The sequence below is a fragment of the Saimiri boliviensis genome, chromosome 3 (genome assembly GCF_048565385.1).
Source record: "Saimiri boliviensis isolate mSaiBol1 chromosome 3, mSaiBol1.pri, whole genome shotgun sequence".
In the NCBI taxonomy this organism is placed as follows: domain Eukaryota; kingdom Metazoa; phylum Chordata; class Mammalia; order Primates; family Cebidae; genus Saimiri; species Saimiri boliviensis.
The window spans coordinates 88226262-88247760 of NC_133451.1; the positions used below are offsets into that span (position 1 = coordinate 88226262).

A 21499-nucleotide genomic window follows, 5' to 3' on the forward strand; every position below is an offset into this window, starting at 1 on the left:
GATGAGAGGAGAGGTGTATTCATCTGTTCTCATGCCGCTAATAAAGACATACCCCAGAGTGGGTAATTTACAAAGGAAAGAGGTTTAATGGACTCACATTTCCACATGGCTGGGGAGGTCTCATAATCATGGTGGAAGGTGAAAAAAGATCAAAGGAACATCTTACATGGTGGCAGGCAAGAGGGCATGTACAGGGGAATTCCCCTTTATAAAACCATCAGATCTCCTGAGACTTATTCACTATCATGAGAACAGCACAGGAAAAACCCACCCTCATGATTCAATTACCTCCCACCAGTTTACTCCCTCAACACACAGAGATTTTTACAATTCAAGGTGAGATTTTGGTGGGGCACAGAGCCACGACTTATCAAGAGGAGACCTGAGTTTTAGAAAGACTATGTTTGTGGTAACATGGAGGAAGGGCTGGAACAGAGGAAAGGCTTGTGCCATGGAGACTAAAGGGAAGATCTGCAGTGGTCCAGAGCTAGATGAAAGAGAAAGGGAGGCAGAGACAAGAATAGAATTGGGGGAGGCTTTAGAACTAGAATAGATGGGACTTAGTATTGGTATCCAACACAAAATAAAATTAGTAAAATGCAGAGATGTAAAGGTTCAGAAAAGAAAACATGGATTTCAGAGCTTTCTCATATATGAGAAAATTTCTCAATATAAAACCTTGAGACAGATTACATGGCATCCATGTTGCCCAAGACGGCGAGAATATTTACTGACGAAAGGGCTCTGCAAAGCTACAGGCTCCTTCTCCTAGTAGTGATAATGTGTACATTAGCATATTAAATCATCTTGAGAAGTTTTGCAATGAAGAAGCTTCTACAACTTTGTCAATAATATGTTTCTCATATTTACTTGATTATGGAACCCTTTTTTGCAAGGTACCTTTTAAGCTCTTCCTGAACATATATATGCTAGAAATGAACACAATTTGGAAAACAGTGCTGATTGTGGTCCAATATACTAGAACGGTTCCAAAATAGATAGAGAAGCTTTACCTTGGTAATCTCTATTTTCATTCGGAAAACAACTCAACTTTGTCCTAAAGTGGTGGAATAAACTTATTCGAAGAATACACTTGATTTTCCTATAGCCTAAGTCCTAGTAGATTTTTTAAAAAAATCAAAATATTTGGGAAGTAGCGTACCTTTTTCACATCCACACACACACACACACACACACACACACACACACAAACTACTCAGTGCCTTGAAACAGAAAATAAACAGAAAAAAAATTGAACTCATGGGCATAGAAAGTAAAAGGATGACCACCAGAGGCGGGGAAGGGTCCAGCATGGTTTTGTGGGGAGATGCGAATGATTAATGAGCACAAAAAATATTTCGAAGGAATAAATAAGACCTAGTATTTGGCAGCACAACAGGGTGACTATGGTCAATAATAACTGTACATTTAAAAATAATCGACAGAGTATAATTGAGTTGTTTATAACACAAAGGATAAATAAATGCCGGAGGAGATACCTCGTTTCCCATGATGTGATTATTATGCATCGCATGCCTGTATCAAAACATCTCATGCGCCATGTAAATACATACACCTACTATGTACCCACAAAAATTAAAAATTAAATAAATCAAAAATAAAATGAAACCATGGTGACCTAAAAGGAATATGTGGCTCAAATGCAGAAATCTGGGAGTAGTTTTTGACCAGGTTTCTTTGGTGCTGGGGTAGTTACAGTATAAAATTTTATGCTCATCACCTTCTCAGACCCAAGGTGTTTATGAACAATGACTCACAGGCAATGCGCACATACGCCTTCCGGCTCTTTGTGGTACCCGCGGAGCTCCAGGCCACACACTGGCACCAGTAATCTTCAGGTCCAAAGAGTTCTTCCACTTGCTGGCGTGAAATTTCAATGCTCACTTCCCGGACAATAAGACCTGACAAGAGAGAAAGGAAGATTTAAGTCAACACAAGACTCATACTAAAGAAATATAAACCATCATGTCATATTTTCTCACCATCATCCCTTTTGATGCCCTAGATCAACATCCTAGATAGTGTCTCTCATCTCTTTTGATTTTTCTTCTCACAGCAGTTATTTTATTCAACAACTTTTTCATTCTCTTATTTGCTATTTCAAATCTTCTAGATTATGCTGAAGATGAAAATGGAATGGCTCTATCACTCCACAAAATAATTTCTTTCCCAATATAGCTCACTATTTTTTACCTCCCTCTCTATATTGAAATATGAACTTGAATTTCACGTCTTCTAAGGCTTTTACTTCAATGATATAGGATGTGGGTAAAATAACCATATGTACGCAGATTTATAATAGCGAAAAACAACAGTCATTGTGGTGATTATTTAATAACTAAAGTACTTTAACAGTTGTGTTTCAATTAAATGGCACATCGTTTTTCTTGAAAGAAATACTAGCCATAGTTAACAAACCTCTGGTATTGTAGCCAAAGAATATATAACTTTAAGGTTTTCATGCATAATATTTTGAAATTCCCAAAATGTTTCTCTGTAATTGTAATGTACTAAAACCCTGCTAAAGTAGCCTCCAGCTAAAATGCTCAAACACTTGGAATTTATTTCACAGCATTATGTAATCTTGAATAACAAAAAATTGAACTAAGTGTCTAGTATTATCATTTTAGAGGTATTTATCTTGAATTATCAAGGCTGTTTCAGACATTCATTGTTCAATGTGCCTCTTTGTTCTGAGCAAGAGGAGTTCTCTGAACAATGTATGTGGACACTGCCAGTTCTCCTGGAGCTTGAACCTGCACACTTTCAGCATGGAGTGTCCATTGAAGAAACCAGCAGAACACCCCTAGGGAGGAGGAGAATTTGCTTTGGGTCAAGTATGGGTACAGTAAGAATAACTAAATATGTTGTTTTACATGATCCACGTGTCCATCCATTCTTTTATTCTTTGAATAAATATTAAGCATCAATTATGTAAAAGATACTGTATCAGCACTTATGAAAGTAATCAGTAAAATAGTCCTTCCCCTCAATGAACTTATATTATTGTGAAGAGGTATCACATTCACAATGCATCACACAACTTATTATTTAGAAACAATTGTGTTCAGTGCTGCAAAGGAGAGGCATAGGGATGAGAGTGAGTAACCGGGGAACGGGGAACCCAGTCTAGCATGAAGGATTCAGTATGAGTTAGCTTGGTCAAATGATATGGGGAGCAGGAGGGACCTGACATATGGGAAAGAGCAGGAAAGGGAATTAGGAGTTTGAGAATTTAGGGGAAGACAACTGAGCACCACACACAGAGAACAGTGGCATGAGATGAAGCTAGAGACAAGAAAGGGTCTAGTTTATATAGTCGTGTAGACCAGTGGTTATCAAAGTGTGGTCCCCAGAGCAGCTTCATCAGTATCACCTGGGAACCTGCTGCAAATGCACATTCTCAATCCAAGCCAACATCACTGAATAGGAATCTCTAGGGTGGGGTCCAGCAGCTCTGTGTTTTGACAAGCCTGCCAAGTAATCCCGATGCCTGCTGAATTGAGAACTGCTTACATCTACAATGTTTAAGATTCTCAGTTTCCCCCAGCTGCGGTGGCTCATACTTATAATCCCAGCACCTTGGGAGGCTAAGGCAGGTGGATCACTTGAGGTCAGGAGTTCGAGACCAGTCCTGCCAACATGGTGAAACCCTGTCTTTATTAAAAATACAAAAATGAGCCAGGTGTGGTGGCGCATGCCTGTAATCCCAGCTACTCAGGAGTCTGAGGCAGGAGAATCGCTTGAACCTGGGAGGCCGAGGCTGGAGTGAGCCGAGATTGTACCACTGCATTCCAGTCTGGGAAATGAATGAGACTGTCTCAAAAAAAAAAAAAAAAAAAAAAAAAAAAAGAGAAAAGAAGAAAGATATTCAGTTTCTTCTTAACAGCCATGGATATTACTAAAGTGTTTGAAGCAAGTAGATGACATGATCAGATGAGAATTAAATATATATGATTTATGAAAGAGATATAGATACGTGTGTATGTGTATGTGTGCATGTATATATCTGTGGGTATGTATTCAATTCTTTATAGTTGAATAAGTTCATAAAAGTTAAAATTTCTTAAAACGTTTGATTATAGGTTACAGGGGAGGGTATATTTTCTGGAATACCTTAAAACCTGTATTTCAGAACTTTCCTTAACACCTAGAAAATATTCAAATGACTAAGCACACTCAGGGAAATTAACAACTACCCAGTGGGAGTAGGAGTTGTTCCACTGGGGGAACAAACAATATTTCCTATCAAGAGCTGATGGGGCTTGTGTCATAGAAACTACTAAGCTCATAGGGCCATTAAATACGATCTAAATGGAAATGAAGCCCAAGAAAGTAGGTTTTGTAATCCCCATGCATGACAAGATCCTTGGGGACAACTCTATTGTTGAAAGTTTATGAAATATATTGAAAATTATTTCAAAGTTTTGAAAATTAATAATCCTTTTATGTTTATATATTAACCAGTTTTAAAAGAATTTCCAAGTAACTGGCATATTCCAATCCATCACCTTCTTGTGGAAAGAAGATTAATATATTATTTTAGCCAATGTCTAACTAATGTAACAATCTCTCAGCAAAAATCCAAGGCATTAACAAATAACACTACCTTGCTCCTTGTTCCCTGGTCCCTGCTCAGGCCTCTCATTTTCCTATCATCTTATGGTATGTTTTCACATTATTCTGATTCTGGAAATCTATGGCAAAATGGAGCATAACCACCTTCCCCAGTCACCATATCTTTCTATCTCTTTCTTTTTCCCCCCTATTCTCTGGTGCTTGATACTTTTTGCCTGCTTTATTTATTTATTTATTTATTAGTATTATTTTTATTTTTTTGAGAGAGGGTCTTACTCTGTCACCCAGACTGGAGTGCAATGGCATGACCTTGGCTCACTGCAACCTCTGCCTCCCAGGCTCAAGCAATTCTCCTGCCTCAGCCTCCTGAGTAGCTGGGATTATAGGTGTGCTCCACCACACTCGGCTACTTTTTGTATTTTAAGTATAGATGGCGTTTTACCAGGTTGACCAGGCTGGCCTCAAACTCCTGACCTCAAATGATTCACCCTCCTTGGCCTCCCAACTGCTGAGATTACAAGCATGAGCCACCACGCCCAGCCTGCTTTATTTATTTATACACTCCCTCTTCACGGAGAAATTCAGTTACTGGAAATAAACCTCTTCCTTTAAGATTACTGCAGTAACTTACTGGTCATCAAAGGGCTGGTAAATTTCCAATATGTTTCCTTAGAACTATAATGGCTCTTTATAAGATGCAGAACAACAACAAATACGCTCAGGATATTCAAACCACATTCAAATATCTGGTGTCCCAAGATGATCACTTCAGCTCTCATTCTCCCCCACTTTTACTTAAAGCAATTACAGGAAACCTAATTAAATGCTGGAGGAATTCAGTAGGTCCACTGTATCCTTTAGCTCAAATAGACTCAAGGATGGTTCTACCGACCACAAATCTGAAGCCTTTTAAAAAGCCACAGACCAACCCTGCTGCTACAGGAGTTATTCATAGTCTGAATGTTCTGAATTGTGTGGCTCAGGCTCCCTGTGGGCCTTGGAGTCAAGCACACACTGATTTTTGTATTCAGCTTCACAGATGTCCCATTCAGGAGGAGGTGAGTTGTGTACAGTTGTTGTGTTACTGTGGCCCAAAGTTTACATTTCAACTTTTAGTCAACAACACAAGAAAAAGAAAGAACTGAAGCATGAAGTATCTACATACTTTTGGGTCAGAATTCCCTAGAAGCAGTTGCATTATTCAGACTCCCAGCTATGTAGTTACACTCCACATTTTCATGACCACAGGTAAGTTTATTACCTATGATAGTTTGTTCATCAAACCAGAGCCTAATGGTTTGGGTAAAAGTAGATAATATCTTTTCTCTTTGAACCTATAATTTCAGATCTGCTTGAAGTCTGGAGATGGAAAAAGCAAACTACCTTGAATTCAAAATGCCATCAGCATTACTTCTAAGGTAGGTTGCTTTGAAGAGCATTTGGGAACTTGAAGTTGGTTTCAGGTTATTTAAAGATAGGGGGAATTCTTTGGTCTACAGGACTTACGCAAATACAAATGTGTAGTTTCCATCATATCTGATAACATCAAAGATTTCCCATCACAGTGCTCCCTTTAATAGTGGCATCTCAAGGATACATGCTGTTTGAAGTTTGCAGTGATTTGCTTTCATAATAGGATTCATTGCGGTTTGGGAGCCAGAGTGCAGGAAAGTAATTAGCATGTTATTCCAAGAAGTCTTACGATGAGTATGAGTGTACATTTGTTAATAAGACATTTCAAATGAATATAGAAATCCAGATTCAAATGCAATCCTCTGATTGGATCTTTGTGAGGTATATGGCAATAAGACCTGATAATGACATGACATTTACTTCTTATTTTTGGCATATATTTAATTTCATAATAGTGGTAAGGCACCACAAATACTGTAGTTCTAGGATACTCCTATAAAGTGAGCATAAACACATGCTTAATGCAATTAAATAATAGCTTAAAACAATATATATTTCCCCAAAATGTAATATATATGTTTCAAAAGAAGACATACAAATGGTCAACAGGTATATAAAAATATGTTCAACATCACTAATCCTTAGGGGAATACAAATTAAAATAATGAGATATCACTGCACACCTGGCAGAATGGCTACTATCAAAAAGACAAAAGATAACAAATGCTGGCAAAGGATACGGGGCGGAAGGGAACCCTTGCACTCTGTTGGTGGGAATGTAAATTAATACAGCCTTATGAAAAACTGTGTAATGTTTCCTTACAACAACAACAAAAGTAGAAATAAAATTACCATATGACCCAGGATTTCCATTAATAGGTATAAACCCAAAGTAAATCAATCAGTAATTCAGAAATATATTTGCGCCGGGCGCGGTGGCTCAAGCCTGTAATCCCAGCACTTTGGGAGGCCAAGGCGGGTGGATCATAAGGTCAAGAGATCGAGACCATCCTGGTCAACATGGTGAAACCCCGTCTCTACTAAAAATACAAAAATTAGCTGGGCATGGTGGCGCGTGCCTGTAATCCCAGCTATTCAGGAGGCTGAGGCAGGAGAATTGCCCGAACCCAGGAGGCGGAGGTTGCGGTGAGCCGAGATCGCGCCATTGCACTCCAGCCTGGGTAACAAGAGCGAAACTCCGTCTCAGAAAAAAAAAAAAAAAAAAAAAAAAAAGAAATATATTTGCTCTCCTATGTTTGCTATATCACTATTCACTATAACCAAGATATGGGATTAACCTAAGTGTCCATCAATAGATGAGTGGAGAGAGAAAATGTGGTACATAAACACAGGGGACAATGACTCAACCTTAAAAACAAAGGAAATATTTTGATTTGCTACAACTTGGATGAGCCTGGATAACATTATGTTAAATGAAATGAGCCAGGTACAGGAGGACAAACACTGCATGATCATACTTACATGTGGATTCTAAAAAGGTTGAAATCAGAGAAGCAGAGCAAACAGGGTGGTTCACAAGGGGTGGGAGTCTCGAGATGGATGACTGGAAAAATGTTAGTCAAAGGATACTAAATTTCAGTTAGACAGGAAGAATAAGTTCAAGAGATGTACAACATGATGACCACAGTTAATGGTAATGTGTTGTGTACTTGAAATTTGCTAAGACAGTAGATTTTAAGTGTTCTAATTACAAAAAATGAGAAGTATATGAGGTGACCTATATGTAAACCAGCTTGATTTAGCCATTCCATTTTATATATATGTATATTTGAAAACATCATGTTGTCCATCATAAATATATAGTTGTGTTAATAAAAAATTTAAAAGGCTAAATTTATTCAAAGGTTAAAGAATGAATATGACTGAATCTGAGTGGTTAAAGGAATTTGCTTAGAAGCATTTCTAGGTCATTGCTCAATTCATTTTTATGGCCATAGTTTTTAGTGACTTGGCTCTGTGTGGCTGCCTGTGTCAAATGAGGACCTGTGCTTTGTTATATTTTTGTTTTGTCTAGAACCAAAAAGATATTCACTGGATTGTGTATCTGGGTTGGGAAGATTTCTAGTGCTTCTAGAAAGCTCTGTGACAACTATAGATCAATGTGCGGTTTTCTGCTTTAAAACTTGAAATTTGAATTATAAGACAATATTACATAGAATGAAAAATGATACTCCGGCAATCATAAGACAGTTTTCCTCTTTCCTTTGTGTGAGTGTCAGGTTTTGAGTTTTGCAGAACTAGGCCTTCTATTTTTGATTTAACTTTCCAACTAACATCAAACTGAGTCCATATTTGAGGGCTAACTGGAATGGTGAGTGTGCAAAATATTTCTGTCTTGCATTTAAAGTTGTAACGAATTGCTATAAATCAGCCTTACAAGCACTAGTTGTCATTTAAGTCTTATTTTTAACTTCGGTGATTAGAAAAAGAATCTTTTGGATCTGTGCAAAGAAGGCTTTCTGATACCAAAAGGGCAGCTAAAATGCTTTCTGTAATTAACTCACACTTTGTGTGTCAATGTTCTTTAGAATAGAAGACAAATTTTAAATACATGACAACGATTTGTTTAATTTGAAAGGGCACAAAAATATTTGTCCTAAGACACCAGCTATATTATGCATATTTGAATGTACATTCCAACACTTTACTTGGAAAATATAATTCCTAATTATATTTTCTACATGCCTGTCTTTGCTTCCTTGTTTCATGCATTCATGAGTAGTTTTAACACAATTTTAATAAAATTTAAGAAAATGATTCCTGCTATTAAGAGTGGAGGATAGTAATGTGTTCTTGGAAATCTAATTAACTGTACACGTGTGAATTACAGATCTCGCTGTTACTCTTGTCCAGTCATTCATTCAATAGATATTTCTTGAGACTCTACTATGTGATAAGCACTTTTCTTTTCCATGTGCTGGGGATACAGTGCTAAAGAAAGCAGGTATCATCTTTGCACAGTAGGTCATGCTTATAATTCCAGAGCGTTGGGAGGCCTACGTGAGAGGATTTCTTGAGGCCAAGAATTCAAGACCAGCCTGGGCAACATAAAGAGACCCTGTCTCTATAAATAAAAATAAGGAAATTAGCTAGGCATGGTGGTACATGCCTATAGTGCTACCTGCTAGGGAGGCTGAGGTGGGAACATTGCTTGAGCCTAGAAGTTTGAGCTTAAGGTGAGCTATGATGGCACCACTGCACTCTGGTGTGGGTGTCAGAATAAAATCCAATAGTGAAAATAAAAGGAAAGGAAAGGAAAGAGGGAAGGGAAGGGGAGGGAAGGGAAGGGGAGGGGAGGGGAGGGGAGGGGAGGGGAGGGGAGGGGGGAGGGGGAGGGGAGGGGAGGGGGGGAGGGGGAGGGGGGAGGGGGAGGGGGAGGGGGGAGGGGGAGGGGGAGGGGAGGGGAGGGGAGGGGAGGGGAGGGAAGGGAAGGGAAGGGAAGGGCAAGGAAAGGAAAGGAAAGGAGAAAAGAAAAGAAAAGAAAAGAAAAGAGAGGAGAGGGGAGGGGAGGGGAGAGAAGGGGAGGGCAGGGGAGGGGAGAGGAGAGGAAAGGAGAGGAAAGGAAAAGAAAGAGAAAGCAGGCAAGGAGATAAGGTCTCTGTTCTCCTGTGGGTTACATTCCATTATGAAGATAATTCTTAAGCACATATTTCATGCATTATGATAGTTTCTTAGGTGGCCACATTGATGAAATGCTTATGAATTCTCCCTTCAGAAGATATTAAGACTAGAGATAAAATGGTTTTTCACTGAGCATAGGAACTGTCCTCTGTATACTGTATCCATCAGTACAGTAGCTGGCACAAATATTTGTCCAGTTAATATATGTTAAATAAGTGAATGATTTGTACATATATATAGTTACAACAGAAAATAAAGTATTTAATCCAAGGTATAAAATAAATTTAATTGTAACTTAGAAGAGTAAAGGTCACTAGTATTTTTTGAACATGTACCATGCATCTCAGTTAACTGTAGAACAATCCTTGGGGATTTGTACTGACAAATCAATAATAAATAGGTAAAGAGCAGAGATCAGAATTTAAACAATTACTCATACAGCCAATAGGTATCAAAATAAAGATTTATATCCACATTTGTTTGAATCCCGTGTTCCTATTTTTTTCACTACACCAATATTCCTGAAACTATGTCTCAAAAAAGAGTTCCACGGTCAAACAAGCTTGGCATTTCTGTTTAATACACTATCCTCTAGAAAACTCAGAATGGCCATCCACACATTGAAGGCATTGATCAGAAATTCTGCTGTAAAGAAGTCTGTTTAGTAGAGATTAGCACCATTTCCCCTAAATTTGTTAAACTACAGAGCCTTACAGTCAACACAGCCACAGAACCTCCTCTCATCATGGCTTTCAGTATGGTTTCATTTAGCACTCTTTACATTGAGCTATTGAATAAAAATAAGCCAAAATTTGGGAAATTCTGAAAATCCCATTACAAAAGCTATAGTGAAATAGTTTCAGATGGAGAGATTGGGGGAACATGGCAATGTGGAATATTTGAGATTGATACTGAAATAAAGTTTGGATTTAAAAATTTAGAGAAAGGAATCAAAGACACTTCAGGAAGAGAAAATAGCATGAAGCCAAAGAACAGAGATGAAAACGCATGGATAACTCCAGGGGAGAGTAGTTTACATGAACTGAGTAATGGAATAAGTGTTGAATTAGATAGAAGAGAAGAGTTGTAAAGAGCTTTGAATGGCAGCTATGGAATTTAGTTCTTTGGAGCAGTGAGATTGTGAAAATTGTAAATTGGCAGTAAAATGACAGTTTTTAAAATGGCATGCTTCAGGAAGATTAATTTGTCTCTATTAGTAAACAAGAATAAATTGATTTACTTTAAAGGAATTTTAATAATTTTAATTATAATTATTATTACAAAATTATTTTCAGACCTTTGATCTTACATCAAGTCATTAATTGTAAGTGTTAAGAGCAATATTCTTGGTGACCCTCTGAAAACACTGTCTGACAGTGTATATGTATCCAGAACAATAATTACTCATCCTCATGGGCTTTTGTTTTGCACTTACTCCAAATGATTTGAAAACAAGCATTAAGAGCAATCACTTCTGAGTGACTACCACTTATAACAGTTCACACACAGTATGTTCTATTGAGGATAGCTATTTATCTTAAAAGCAAATGTTTCCTATTCTTAATCAAACTTTAAAAAGCAAACTATAAAGGCTCATATGTTTAAAAATTCCACTCACCCAGGACTATTATTATTGCAACTAGGTGACTGAAAACATATTCATCTAACACACAACAACCTAGTGACTTACTGAGATAAGAAAGTAAAGTCTGCTCTGTATTTAGTGTCTGACTTTTGGCAAGTCTTAAATTCATCAAACTTTGGTTTCCCATCTTGTGAAATAAGACTAAAAATGTGTTTGTTTTGCTGGGTTGTGAGAAAAGAAGTGGAATAACAGTTATAAAAGTACTTGAAAGCCATAAAATGCTTTTAAAATGTACTGCATAATAATTATCTTGAGACTAAAGGTATATTCTAATCACGAAGTTACCATATGAGGTACTAAATAGACTTAGGAGAGGAGAAGAGCACCGCTAATTGAAAATTGTGTTAGGCACATACCCAGATGAGAAAGACATGATTGGTTTGGGGAATTTTAGGTAGAGGCCAGCAAGTCAAGTCTGAGTGAAGATTTCAATTGTTCAGGGCAATGCAGATTAGGGTAGTTTCTTTAGAAACAGATTTTGAACACTGGAAATGAGTTCAGGGGAGTTGCCGTTCCTGACCTTCAGCCAAGCCACCTGGAATTTTACAAATCCTCCAGAACCCCACCACCCTGAAGTGGAGATATAGTGGAGCTACCTTGACATGGAGAGTCAAAGTATCTAAGGCCTATGTATTTTGCCAACCACAATGCTGGCACAGCTCCTCTATCAGGCATTCCTTGTACCCCTATTCAATAACACAGGTGAGGCAGGGACATTAAGCAATTGAACAGAAACTACTAAGTAGGTTAGTTCTGACTAATTTTGGACAGAATAAGCTAACATCTATATTTAAATGAAGATGTATAATCGATGAGTATAATCATGTCTTCTGGAGTCTTCCTTCACTTTCCAACTAGAATGTCAGCTCCCTCAGGGAGCTCTCCAGCTTCTATTCAGGGCTCCCCACAAATCAAATGTCACTCTTCCATTGTTTCAGGTTTCAGTTTTTCTATCTTTTGCAAAAACATCAAAACATGATTGTAAAGAAAATGATAATGGCACTTAAACACTATGACCTAGTATTTCACGTCAATTTGTTCAACATTTATGTTGGAAATTACATTTTGAAAAACATTGCAAACATAACATTTTGAAAATAATAGTTTGTTATCTAGTAAATTCCTCTCCATTTTGAGGCAGTTGGGCATATCAAAATATCAAAATCAAATATTCAGATATTTGAAAAGCCCCAGAATTAATAGAAATCCTTATTTGTGTATCTAACCAGATGTCAAATTAAAAATAAAATTTAATTGTTTGGAGCTAAGCATTGAATCATGGTAAAAACCAACAACAACAACAAAGTATCATGGACTTCATAAGTATTTTCTTCATTCATGTTTTCAAAAGGTATTTACTGAAAATCTACTGTGTACCAAGCATATTATATTCCATATCATTTAAGTCTGTGTTATGGTAAGCAGCTGTAGTATTTAAACACACTCTGCTCCCAAGATAGAATGGCTCAAACATGTTAGAATGGTACATCCGTTGTCATAACAATCTTAGGAAGGGGACCTTGTTCAGGGCAGCTCTTCTTGCCTTAGTTAGGAATGAACCCAGATTCTGAGTATTATTTGTAACTTGTAATGTCTTCATGTCTATTCTACACTAGCATCACAAAGAAAAAGAAAGAAAATTGATTGTTTCCCACTGTGAGCTCCAATTCCCTGAGATATTTATATAACTGTATAATATTTACAACTGAACAAACAGCTTCAATCACGTGCATTCATATCTCTAGGCAAAGTTTTGTTCTTCTTTCTTTCTTTTACAAATGTGTTGCTTCAAAGGACACATCTCTAGTGGATAAACAATTTCCACTAGAAGAAGAACATGAAAGGTAGCTATTTAATATGTGTAGTTAGAGCCATGAGGTATGGATCATAGTAAACAATATTTTGCAATGATACTAACACTAATAAAGATGATGACATTTTCATGACTAGCTATGTTTTTAGGAAAGGGAAATTAATAGGTAGGAATACTTAGCTTGAAGGATACATACAACATGCTGACAAACAAAACTGAGTTTCGGCATAAAATGGATATATTACATAGAGAGTATACATATGTACCTAACATCTCGAGGTGCATTTGTATGCATATTATTCATCTAGTATTTTGTTTTTACCTCCAAGTTGGAATGCATTTACTTCATATCCTATTATAAGCCCATTTGGTAACACTTCTGTCAGATTTTACTTGATATTCACTGTTGAATAAATCGATGGTTAATAAATGTCCTTGGAAATGTGTTTAGAGATAAGTAATGAACTGCAGTATCTGATCATTAAGTGTGCATCAAGCACACATTTTTACTCTCAGAATCCTAAAAGGAAGAATAGCAATGACTTACTATATACATACATGGAAAAAAGGGAAATAGTTGTAGAGAAAACATGTAAAAGGAGCCTAGTATATTACTCTTAAAAGGATACATGACAGATCAAAATAAATGCTATTGCAAGTGTTCAAAAATTCCTCTTGCAAAGTAAATAATAAATAATGACGGAGAGTCAGCTGGGCACAGTGACTCACACCTGTAATCTCAGCACTTTGGGAAGCCAAAGCAAGTGGATCACCTAAGGTCAGGAGTTTGAGACCAGCCTGACCAACATGGCGAAACCCCATCTCTACTAAAAAAAAAGATACAAAAATAGCTGGATGTGGTGGCAGGGGCCTGTAATCCCAGCTACTCAGGAGGCTGAGGCAGGAAAATCGCTTGAACCCGGGAGGCAGAGATTGCAGTGAGCCAAGTTTGTGCTATTACACTCCAGCCTGGGAGACAGAGCAAGACTCTGTTTCAAAAAAAAAAAAGATGGAGAGTCAACCTTTCCATTATAAGTGTTTTTTGTTACAAAGCCAGGGACTTGGAGTGTGGGCCCAGCCCCTCAGCATGCAAAACCATGCAGCACTCAGGATTCTAAGCCTAGCATGCCCACCCTCTCATAGGCGCTTCAGGAGCTGACCACAGGCCCACTTATAATTTGTAGCAAGATGGTCTGATGAACAGCCTGGGTGGACAGCAGAGGTGAAAATACAGATCAAGTGCAGATAAAAATATGTTCACCTTGAAAAATACAAACAAGGCTTTTAAGTGATAATGTACAGGGATGAACCTATTGAAAAATGAGAAGAATCAACAACTGCTTTCTCACAAATAGTTTCACAATCCCTTTTGGCTTGTGTTCCAGCTTCTGTCCATAATCCAACATCTGCACACTTCTTCCATCTGCACTTAATAATATAGATTTTTTGTCCTCTGTACATATCTTAGAAATGTCAACTCATCCCACCTAAAAGTTTCTTGGTATTAAGTGGTGTTTTAAAAAGTCTATCACGTAGGAGCTCCTTTAGCAATACTTTGAGGTCTCATCCCTATTAAAAGTGAAGAGGGATCTGCGGTCCTAAGAAGAAAAATAATGACACAGAATGGCTGTTATTTCATATGTTCCTGATGGAAATCTCACTGCTTAGAAATAAAAAAAAGAACACATATGCCAAAAGGAAAGAAAAAAAAAAAAGCAAAAATAAAATTTAGAAGGTAAAAGGAGCCACATAAAATCTTGCCAAAGGTTCGTGTTTTACATAAAGCAGCAGTTGGGACTTCACAAAGGAAATCTCTGCACTTTTTATTTCTGGTTCAGAGGATTTACATGCTCTTTCTAATGATCTCGGCCTTCAGCAATGGGTAATGTCTCCCAGTCCCCAGCTTAGTGCTCATGCAAAATTGAAGCACTTTGGAGGCAGTTTAGTAGCTGCAGATGAATCTCAATGTGCAGAAAAAGGCATAATGGCTGTTTAGCACTTGCTAGGAGAAGCTGAGGAAATCAGGGGGAAAAATCTATTGAACTCAAGCCATCTGGGAAGCCAACTGAGAGTGGCTGCATTAACAACGTGTTTACATTCCCATTGTGTTGCTAGGCCAAGCAAAAATAAGTGTGTGTGTGTGTGTGTGTGTGTGTGTGTGCACGTGTGTATGTGCGTGTGTAAAGGAAATTATAAAGTGAAGCTCTTTGGATTGCATTGGCTATTTTGGGTTGGCTTTGGCAACAACGTGAAGAAAGAACTTGTATGAGAAACATGGCTATGAGCATGAGCGCAGGGGCTGGCAAGGATGCTGTGAGCAGGAGGAAAATGAGCGCAATGCGGAGCCTGGCTGAGCGCTCTCTTCCTGTCTCTGGCCCTGAGTACAAGGCAGCAGACTTGGGGAGGCCTCAGACACCTGATAAAGAACACTAGGGAATGCTTTCATTGCCTGTTCCATTTATGGTTACTTTAGAATTACTGACCAAATGAGGGAAAACAGCCAGATGAGTAAGTGCCTTTACTTTCAACTCCCATCACTCCTACTGGCTGTCTCCACCATTGCTTCCCTTCTGCACTGTCCATCAAGTGACTTTTTCTTGACAAATAAATGCTTGGTGACTGTAGTGGGCTGAATGATATCCCCCCAAAAGATATGTCTATGTCTGAATCCATGGGACCTGTGAATCTTACCTTGTTTGGCCAAAAGGTCTTTACAGAAGTCATTAGTTAAAGATCTTGGGATAAGGAGAATAGCCTGGATTATCCAGGTGAGCCTGGAATCCAATCACAAGAGTCCTTGTAAGAGACACAGAGAAGAAGAAGGTGACTGAGTAGGTGGAGGCTGAGATTGCAGTGACAGAGCTGCAAGCCCAGGAGTGCTAGGGCAGCCACCAGAAACTGGAAGAGACGAAGAACAGATTTTCCCCTAGAGCTCCCCAAGGAGGGCAGCTCTGTTAGATTTCAGGATTCTAGCCTCCAGAACTGTGAGAAAATACATTTCTGTTGTTTTAAGCCTAGGAGACAAAGGCAGTGACTAAGGGCATTTGCAGTCTGTCTCCACCTTCAAAGCCTGGATGCAAAAATCTGACAGAGCAAAAAGGTGAGAAAAAACTGTCTGCCATGCGGTGTTTTTCTGGTTTCACAAATGCCCCCAGAATGGGTGTGGAGAGGCAGGCTCTTAGTCACAGAGGTCACTTCATACAGAGGGCATCATTGTCCAGGGTTATCCACAGTGTAGCTGTTAAAAGAGGCATGCCATTCACTCCCTGCCTTTCCTGGACTTGCCTTGTACAGAACATTCCCCGGGGTGTTTCCAGTGAAATTTTAATTCACTTAAGCCTGAGAGTTGCCCCCACTTCCCTCAGGAGGCTGCTATCCTTCTGCTTTAGCAGTTTAATAGGCAGAGACAGGGAAAAGGATACTGGAGAAAGCAGGAGCTCTATCCATGTAACTCTATACCATAGAACTACCAAGGGATTTCCTGAATTTATTCTCAGAATGAGAGGAAAACCTGAGCAAAGTGTAAAGCATACTCCTTTCCCCCCATCTCTCTTTTTCCTCCTCTCTTTTGCTCCCTCTAGACTGGGAGCAGTAATCAAGCGCAGTAATCAAGTCTTGGTTATGTCTCTACAGCACCAAGTAAAGTATCTAGGTCATGGATTTGGAACAGAACATCTATGTACTCCCTCTCTGCCACACTTTCACAATAAATAGCATCTCACTTGTGCCCTGCTTTTCCAGCCTGGTTGTACATTAGCATTACTAGAGAGCTTAAAACAAACAGACGGAGGAAAAGCTATGACCTGTTCCCAATTAAATGATTATCTCTGGGGCTGGGGCCAGGACCTAGGTGTTTTCAAAAATCCCCCCTGGTAACTGTCAAGTGCAGCCAGGGTTGACAGTTCCTGCCCTAATAGGTCCTTGAGGCTTTTGCCTTCATGTTCTGGAAACTTTCTTCCAGAACACAAGTTTTATAATCAGGTTAAACCTTTGATGAAATTAGGAATGAGTCCAAGGCTCTCTCATCTGAATTGCTTTTCATTGCAGGATATTGTACTTGTTATATGCTGTGCTTACTTATTTTATTTTTATTTTTTTGCCAGACCCTGAAAGTTGGTTAATGGTAGCTCTCACGTTATATGGGCTGGTTTTTATATCTCTAAAAGGTGCTATTTAGAGGATGTGGCAGCAAGAATGGATATTTCAACAGGCTTCCCCAGGACTGGTCTGAGAATCACTAGCTGAGGGATGACTCAGGACTGATGGTAAACACAGGAAAGACAACAGTATCCAGAGGTAGTTATGATGTCCTCCCTACTCAAGGGTTTGCATTCGATTATTCATCGATTGTGGAAATTTTCCACTAAAAAGTTCTCTATTGTGTTTCCAAAGATACCAAAAAAATGACGGGGTGAGGAGAGAGAAATAGCATCAAGATTTTGACCAAATTATTGAGAGAATAATGGGTACTAAGATTTAGTGATACAGAAACGAATAGAACAGAACAATAGCCTGGGTCATTATCTTATAATTATCAACCAGTTTACTTATATTTAGCACAATGATTTAAATTTTAAGAGAAAAGCTATGCTCTTTTGGAAGCAGACCCTCTCTTCTAAGCTAAATTGTTTCTTAAACTTCCCTTACAATGATGCTTAATCTGTTTTATATGATAATCCCAAACTCTTTTAAACATGTTTCTTCCCATGAAAATAAAGTAAAAGATGGCTCATGCCTGTAATCCCTGCACTTTGGGAAGCTGAGGCGGGTGGGTTGCCTGAGGTCAGGAGTTTGAGACCAGCCTGGCCAACATGGCAAAACCTTGTCTCTACTGAAAATACCGAAATGAGCTGGGTATGGTGGCAAGCGCCTGTTATCCCACCTACTTGGGAGGCTGAGGCAGGAGGATTGCTTGAACCCAGGAGGTGGAGGTTGCAGTGAGCCAAGATCATGTCATTGTACTCCAGCCTGGGTGACAAGAGAGGAATTCCATCTCAAAAAAAAAAAAAAAAAAAAAGAAAGAAAAGAAAAGAAAGTAAAAGAGACCCTTCTTAAACTCTTCACATACTTTAGTCAAAGGTTAGATATTACAAAGTACAATATAGATTTTAACAACTGTGCTGTTCTCATTTTGAAGAGAGCATATTAAAACTCAGGCCATGGCATGTGTATGGTTGCTGAGCACGTGACAAAATTGCTATAGCAACACAATCACTAGTTTTGCTCCTGAAGTGCCCTGTTTCAGTAGCATATTATCTACATAAAGAATGGTCCTTGGACTCCTACTTCTTATTGTAGCCTCTGCATGGGCCTGAGGGTGGACAGGTTTTGATCTTTTCTCTTCTGAATTTGGAAAAACACACACACACAAGTATGTGTGTCTGTACTTACATATCTACTTATATGCATATTCTTGATTAAATTGTATTAATCAGTGCTTTCATCTTTGCTGTGGAAAGGAAGAGGAGTTATGTATTACAAGTAAGCTTGCCCTAAGTGTTCATTGGCAGGGGAGAATTCCTTCGTGTTTTTTACATTATATACAGTGAGAGTTTTATTACATTAAAAACTCTGACTGTATATAATTTTAGAAAATTTCTGTTTTCCCCTAATAAAACACAAGTTGCTAAAATTGCATTGAAAGGTGTAATGTTTTCTCGTCTTTGCTTTGCAATCATGTTCTAGGGCATATCTGTGCAATAAATATATGCTATGAACATTTTCTACACAGTATGAAATTCAAACATTACAAATCTTCCCCATGGGATATAATTAAATTAAAATTACATAGTTCTGCAAATAGTATATAGCCGAGGTGTTCTGGAGTACATACAGGTGTTATTTAGAGGATCTGTAGACCCTTATAGGGTCTATGATACTGATATTTGCAAGCATCAGAATTACCAAAAATGAACAAATAGCAATAACAATAGAAAGTTAATGATAAAATAGGTTAGAAACAAAAATGATCTAAATGCGTAGCCTTGAAACTTTCAAGTACTCTCTTCTTTTTGTAACTTAGAAAAAGAATGAAAACAAAAATGTTTATACACAGAAGGTCAACACAAGTAACTCAGCCAGCAGAGATCCATCTGTGTGATATAATGGAAGCAACAGTAACAATACTCAAGTTTGAGAACTCTGATCTAACCATGTTTTTGTAATTGCAGTTGACTTTATGTCGGCCATGTTAGTTCAGGTGTTTAAAGACAAAGTCAATGTGAAATCAAGATGAATCAACTGTGAACACTAATAAATGAAAAATAAGCTGAACAATACAGTTCAGTATCACATAGGGAAGATTTTTAATGTTTGAATCTTCAAACTGCATAGAAAATTTTAATAGCATATATTTATTGCACAGATATGGCCTAGAACATGATTGCAAAGCAGAGGTGAGAAAGCATTGCATCTTTCAATCCAGGACAATTGATATTCTGTTATGACTAACCAGCAACTACTATCTTATGAAGTTATCAGATTAACTCAGTGAAAGAACTTTCATGTACTACATGGGTCCTTAACAATTTTCTATTTTTATTTACTCAGCCCTGGGGCCAGCCTCATACTGAAAAGAAAAATTGTTAGTTTCTGGTATTAAAATAAGCACCTCTGAGAAAGAAATCAAATAAATAATTGATTTATATTCCAGAACCATTTATCTTCATTGGCAGACAACTATATTACAGATATAAAGCTCTATTCTTGCAAAGGCAATACTCCCACTGCCTTAAGTAACAGATTATGGAATGAGGTTCAAGTACAATTTTCAAATTTTATGCATCATTTACGAAAATCTAAGCAAAACCCACATAACTTCCTTTTGAATTTGTTCACTCTGTTAATGAGAACTGAGTTTAAAATGATTACATGGAGAATAACAATTGGTGTGATACGTATATTTACTGTAAAAAGTAACTCTTCTTACAGAAGACTAAGCTATCTTTATGTGTTCTTCAAATTATCTATTCATGAAATATTCCAAATAAACACTGTCGGTTTGTTTCACTAAATTTCAGTTACACAAATTTAGTAGGATGAGTAGCTATAATCTCAGAAAATAAACTGTCAGTGATCATTGCCTGTGCTTAGTGCCTTGTTATAAACTACAGAAAAGAAAAATCTTTATAAAATATAAACCATATCATCATTCCAATCTTGTTGAGGAGACAGAGATTACATATATTATATATACATGCACATCTATTAATGTATGTATATATAAATATAACTTTCATAAATAACACGATATTGAATATAAGACTGTGACTTTTACACTTCAAAAATGGTTGAATATTGGTCAGGCACAGTGGCTCATGTCTATAATCACAGCACTTTGGGAGGCTGAGGTGGGTAGATCACCTCAGGATGGAGATTGAGACCAGCCTAGCCAATACAGTAAAACCCCTTCTTACCAAAAATACAAAAATTAGCTAGGCATGGGTAACTGTAATCCTAGTTACCCAAGAAAAAAAAAAGGTTGAATGTCGAATATTGATAATTTCATATGGATTATAATATTTCCACAATTACTAGGAGTATAATGAAAATGGAAGTACAAATAACAGAAATGAGGACATATTTACCTGTGACTTAGGTTTTTATAGAAAGATGCATTTACAGTATTGCATTTGAGATATTTCTTTAAGAATTAATAAGATGTTGACAGAGGTGGAGTAAAGAAAGGCATGGTATAAAGGATAATTATTCAAAACACATTTATTGAGCCCCTACTAAGTACCCACCACCATGTTAAGCAGGAGCAGGAACAGTAAAAAAAGACAGCCATGACCCCAGATTTCATGGTGCTTTCTCTTCAGCTATAATGTTTAGACTAAAGAAGGGAGAGACCCGGGGAAAGAGATGTGATAATTGTGTTTTTCAAGTTACCTGAGACTAGCAATAAAAGGACAGAACATAAACAAACTTATTTTTTGAAGTTTCATGTGATACAAGTAGGTCTACAAAGTCAAGAAAATAAAAAGTTAGTTTTGCTCAATTTAATGAAGAGCATGCCAACAATGAATTAAGATGAACTAAATGACTTCCGCAGTTCTCAAAACTTAATGTTTCTATGATTATAATGCTCAAAAGTGTAAAGAAAAGAGTATGGATCACTTGATAAAATTTATACACATCTCCCATAATTCCCCTTTGAAAATGTGTCAGTGGCATTTCCTAAATCATCTCCTGGGGTGACATTAAGGTCTCATGATATTTCAATAGAGACTCTGTGACAAAGATTACAGTCAACAAACAGCAAAGAGAGTTTTCCCACTACAGACCTTTCCTAAGACTTTCACATGCTAAAACGGAGGCCCCCAGTCCCCAGGCCATGGACCAGTACTGGAACTTGGCCATACAGCAGGAGGTGTGCAGCAGTCAGG

General features: G+C 37.8%; 1 protein-coding gene across 2 annotated transcripts in view; it reads right to left on the minus strand.

Annotated features, from left to right (window-relative positions):
• UNC5C (unc-5 netrin receptor C) overlaps positions 1-21499 on the minus strand; it is a 393542-nt gene that overhangs the window by 141967 nt on the left and 230076 nt on the right. For both annotated transcript variants that reach the window (XM_003929536.4, XM_010340136.3), the window contains exon 3: positions 1779-1922. In XM_003929536.4, the coding sequence (XP_003929585.1) occupies positions 1779-1922 (144 nt within the window). The remainder of the gene's footprint in view (positions 1-1778; positions 1923-21499) is intronic.